General features: G+C 41.8%; 1 protein-coding gene and 1 long non-coding RNA gene across 3 annotated transcripts in view; one reads left to right on the forward strand and one right to left on the reverse strand.

Moving 5' to 3' along the window:
* Positions 1–112: 112 nt before the first annotated feature.
* LOC107834497 (uncharacterized) lies at positions 113–1,782 on the forward strand. The gene is made up of 3 exons (XR_001660287.1): positions 113–869; positions 1,041–1,090; positions 1,747–1,782. It is a non-coding gene; the product is annotated as an uncharacterized LOC107834497 (long non-coding RNA).
* A 1,422-nt stretch (positions 1,783–3,204) lies between these two features.
* The window catches only part of LOC103130503 (uncharacterized), a 4,996-nt gene continuing 2,812 nt past the window's right edge, over positions 3,205–5,388 (reverse strand). Inside the window, exons 2-5 of one of the 2 annotated variants that reach the window (XM_016665965.1) lie at positions 4,661–5,097; positions 4,311–4,595; positions 3,676–3,708; positions 3,205–3,362 (exon numbers count right to left, since the gene is read on the reverse strand). In XM_016665965.1, coding sequence (XP_016521451.1) covers positions 3,318–3,362; positions 3,676–3,708; positions 4,311–4,595; positions 4,661–5,097 — 800 coding nt within the window. In that variant the 3' untranslated portion in view covers positions 3,205–3,317. The other variant, XM_016665966.1, reaches the window with a different exon arrangement.

Genomic DNA, 5,388 nt, shown 5'->3' on the forward strand with positions numbered 1-5,388 from the left:
TTTTGCGCTTACGTCACTATGACGTCACCGCGACTAGTCGACATCGACTCGACTATTATCATGATGTAGTCGACCTTAAAACATGTGGTCGTTCAGCCCCTAGTTCCTGGTAACATTACTAAACGTCTACCATCGTTTCCTTCAGGTCATTGGCCTGGGAACGCTGTCAGCCATCCTCTTCCTGGCTGTTTGCTTCTCAGCAGTGAGATGGAGGAAATGCTCTGCAGAGGGAGACGGGAAATACTGCAATCGTTTTACAACAGACTGCAGGACCTGCTGTGAGGACTGCCTCTGCAGCTGTGATGGATTTGCTCCCTATGAGCTGATCATTGTAAAAGAAGGAGAAAATATCATTGACCAGATTCTGAAAGAAAAAGCCAAAGAAGCTCTGACCCAAAACGTTGAAGAAATCCTGAATCGGAACAACAAGAACAGATTTATTGAAGGTTTTGATGCAGCTGAAGAACTGATGAAAGAACTGTGGCCTGAGGAGAACCAGGTAACTATTAAACATCTGAGTTATTAAACTAATGAGACCAGAAACCTCTGAGCTCAAAGCAGATATTTACACCAAAACCTCTTGATTCTGTCTGTGAAAGAGAATAAATGACTTTAAATCAGAGGAAACTTCAGTTCAACTAAATCATTTAGAACAAGGAGTCAAACATTTAAATTCAGAGATCGCTGCAAAGAACCTGGCAAAAGCCAGAGGATGATGTCATGGCTTTGGAAGCTTCTGATTGGTTAATTCCCAGCAGCTGGGCGTGTTGGTTCCTGTTCTGCCTCTGCTCTGGCCCAGAGGTCGGTTCTGCTGGGAGAACCGATCCAATCCGGCCCAGCAGATTTCTCTCCAGTTGGTTTCAAAGCCGGTAAATCCACCAATGTCCTACAAACATTAGGTTCATGTTAAAATCCACATGTCTGGATTCAGTCTTCAGTGGAGAACCTGTAAGAGCTGCAGAGAAGTTATGATAACCTGATAAATTCCTCATTTATGAAATTCAGCTCTGCAGAAACTTTTATTATTTTTGTTCTGTTAGGAGAAGAAAGATGGAGGAGCTTCCCAGGATGAGGCAGGAGGGGTAAGCCTGTCTCCTGTCAAGACTTCATCCATTCATCACTGTGAAGGTGAATGAATGTAAACCACATGCAGAAAGTCTGAGGCGTAAAGTCGGCACTGAAGTATTTAGTAAAAAATGATCTAGAACAAAAACTTCTATGTATCCAGAAGAACCAGGAGACAGATTACACACCTGTCACCTGATTGGCCAACAGGCTGCAGGTGTGAGGAGAGAGAGGGAAACGCACAGTGGGCGAGGGAGAGCAGGGACCAGAATCAAGTTTATCAGTAAAACACAGAAATATAAAATCAGAAGACACAGCAAGTTTCATCGATACATCAGGTTGTCGATCAATGTCTCATTGATTCAGTTTCTAAATCATCTCTAACCAGCTGGTTTCAGTCTGGAGGTCAGAGTTCATCACTACACCCACAAGATGAATCCAAGGGTAACAAAGAAAAACTGGACACAAGGAATACATAGACATAATTAAACTAGAATCACTAAGATCTGAACTAAGGAGGAAACTCAAAATAATGATAAAACTTTAAAACCAACCAGAACCTGATAAGTAGGCGACCTGCTGACATTCAAAGCAGAAACTAAAACTATTCATGATTTAAACTTTGTTTCCAACAAACTCGGCTCTGATTTAACTTCCTGTTCTGTTTAGGTTACAGTTCAGGTGGAAACCAGAACAATCCTCCACCATCCGACCCGGTAACCTCTGACACTCCTCCATGCTCCTGTTTACTTGAACTAGACCAGCAGGTTTCCTGATGTGGAGGCAGAAAAACTCCAGATGAGCAGAGATCTTGGATTTGTGTCATCAACCTGGTTGCTATGGCAACAGTTGTACCAACTGTGTCACTGACGTCAGGAAAAACTCAACATCTGATTTCTGGTTTCTATGAAGTTTCTTGACATGATTTATTATTTTTCAGGATCTTCACAGGATCAGGAGAGTTCATAGACCCTCAGCAACATGTTCAACTTTTATTTTTATTTTCCTGATACCAGAAATCAAATCAAATTAGGAAAATATCAGCAAAACAAAGTTTTTAGTGTAAAAATATAAATTTCCAGACTGAATGTGAAAACATATTTTAAAACATGAATATTATTTTACATTTTATTAGTTAATAATGGTTTATATGTAATATTTGATATTAATATGTTATAAATACTTTAATTTTGCAGCATATTAGGCCACATATAGTTAAAACCAGATAAAAGACACTATAAAAAGACATTAAATCAAATTAAACTTTTCCTGTTTAAATAAATTAGCATTATTAAAATTATTTGTTTGTTAAATATTTGAATAATAAAAGAGATTAATATTTATCTTCTATGAAATTAAATGTTTAGATGCAGAAACCAGGTTTCAGTTTCTGTCGTCCTTCTGTCCTCTGAGCTGAAGGACTAAACCGATGGTTACTTCTTAGACTGCCTGGGTTAGCATTAGCATTAGCGTTAGGTGTAGCATTAGCATTAGCTTCAGTTTTAAGGTTAAGGTTACGACCCTGGGAGTCCTTCTAGTGGTTTCTTACATTTTGTTTGGTCTTTTCTGGCCACATGTCCTAGTTAAAGCCTGAACTAAGACATGGCTCTCTTGGCATAGGTCATTCATGTGATCCTGAAGGCTGCTCGTTGATGTTAACCGTCATGTCAGGGTGACCTTTGACCTCCAGGTTATTGAAGAGTTTATAAGTAATTCTGCAGCAGCTGGAGCTTTAAATATTTATTTAGATCATTTTCTATAAAGTCACAGGATGGAGCGGCTCAACCCGTTGACTCTGTGACCTTTGACCTCAGGCTGTGTTTCCACATGTTGAAGAAACGTTTGACCTGCTGCAGGACGCTCAGAGGGACACAGATCTGTCCTCACATGGACAGCGTCCCTCAGCATGATGCTTCCTCTGGTTATTGAAATGATTTCAGTAGGAAACAGAAAATAAGGAGATTTACTGAGAGGAACTGAGAAAAAGTTTATATTTACTGAGTCGATCAGTGAAGAAGAAACAGATGATTAGAAACCAGGAGAGAAAAATGATACAAGAGTAAAAATCAAACAAATAACTAAACATGAGAAACAATAAAACTAAAGTAACTAAAGAGCTGAACTAAAATAAAACAGAAACAAAACTGATCCAGTAAAAGAGAAAGGAACAGAAAAATATTTTTATTTAAGAGCCAAGATCAGTAAAATAAAAATGAAGCATAGAAATGAACTGGAGTCGAAGTTTAACTTGATCAGGGTTTCGTGTTTTTCTCTTTATCCACCAAACGCGACGCTTCCTGAAAAATGAAAACAGAAAATTTAAAAGAAACATCAGAAACCAGGAAACAGACCGATTTATTTCCTGTGATGTCACAGTTATTTCATGTGATGTCACAGGTTGTGATGTCATAGTTATTTCCTGTGATGTCACAGGTTGTGATGTCACAGTTATTTCCTGTGATGCCATAGTTATTTCCTGTGATGTCACAGGTTGTGATGTCATAGTTATTTCCTGTGATGTCACAGGTTGTGATGTCACAGTTATTTCCTGTGATGTCACAGGTTGTGATGTCAGTTATTTCCTGTGATGCGTGAAGCCGATGGATTTACCTCTGATATTTCATCCAGTTCAACGTTTTTGTCCTGAAAAAATCAGAAACATTTCAGATGAAATCTTTGAACACATTTTAACTCTTTTTTTTCCTGACAGACGCATCACTTCCTGCTGCTAACAGATGCTAAGCTAAACTAGCGTCTGTCTGACCTTTGAACCTTCGCTAAACACATCATGGCTCCTCGCTTTCGGAACATTTTGATGTCGGATCACTTCCTGCTCTACTTGATAAACTTTGGTTCTGGTCCGGTTCTGGTTCCAGACAGATTCTCATTCTGGTTACATCATTGTTCTAACCAGAACCAGAACTAGAACCAGACCAGAATCAAACCGGACTGAACCAAAATGATTCCTGAAGTACATGCCATGGAAACATTTAGTTCAGTTCTGGTCCGGTTCTGGTTCTGGTCCGGTTCGAATCATTTCCTTTCAGTTTAAATAAAATCAGGAAAACGAATCAAAACCAAATGAAAGTTTTGAACTTTAAACAGTAAAAATTAGACGTTCCAGTTAAATCTGCTTCATCTGAATCTTTTCTTTGTCGACTGAATTTTAAACGTTGGATTGTTTGTTCAGAAAAACCTGAATTTGTTTCATATTTTAATAAACGTTTCATGAACTGACTGGTCACCTTCTGCTCTGGTTGCTTTCTCTGGTTCTTCATGACCTCTTCAGCCACGTTGAAGCATTCCTTCCAGTTGTCCTCACATTTGGTCCGGATCTGCTGGGTCAGCTTGGTTCTGATGGACTCCCTCAGAACCTCCTTCAGAACCGCCTCCTCCTCCTCCAGAACCAGCTTGTAGTAAAGCGTTTCTTCGTACTGAGTCGCTCCTTTGCTGCAGCTGCTCCTCCATCGGGTCCAGGAACTCATGGCTCCGGAGAAAACGATGAGGAAGAGCAGCCAGCAGCCGCTCACCTGCAGCAGAGACAGGCTGTCACCTGGAGCTGCTCCCCCTGCTGGCCGGGGCAGACGTGACTCACCCTGGACGTGGTTTTGATGGCAGCCATGGTTTCTCTCTCCTCGTCGCTCCGCTTGGCTGCGGCCTTGCAGGGCAGGCCCGCCTGCTGCTCAGAGAGCTTGTTGAAGCAACAGGCCCACCAGTCGCCGTCGATGAGGAGAAACGCCACCCAGAGCAGGCCGACCAGAGCCGCCTTCAACACCTGGCGGCAGATGAAGCTCTTGAACCTGGAGCGGTAGCTGCAGGTCCTCTGGAACAGCCGGTTGGACCACAGCATCAGGACGGTTGCTATGAGACCAGGTGTGACGGCGTAGATGATGCAGTAGTACAGCTGGCGCTTGCAGCTGCATTCAAAGTCGCTCCTGAGCAGAATGCTGTAGGTGAAGATCACCACGATGGCGAAGTAGGACTGCAGCTTCTGCAGCGCCAGGTTGGTGACGACCGTCTGCATCTCTGCTGCTGGAGGTACGAAACATCCAGCATGAAGCATGGAGGCGACCGGAGCCGAAACATGGCCGCCAACGAAAAACTAAAGCTGCTGCTGCGGAAATATTTACATGTCAGTTTATCATCATCCACCAACAAAGAAGGATTGTTTACGAATACTAAAATGAAACAAACGGCAGCGATGATCCTGAGGTTGGGAGAATCCAACGTCTTTTAGTTTAAAAGCTCCAGGAAACATTTAAAGACAAACAGGATCCGTTTCTATAAACCTGAACTTCTATAAACCTGAACTTCTATAAACCT

This window comes from Poecilia formosa, unplaced genomic scaffold, assembly GCF_000485575.1.
Source record: "Poecilia formosa unplaced genomic scaffold, Poecilia_formosa-5.1.2 Scaffold642, whole genome shotgun sequence".
Lineage (NCBI taxonomy): Eukaryota > Metazoa > Chordata > Actinopteri > Cyprinodontiformes > Poeciliidae > Poecilia > Poecilia formosa.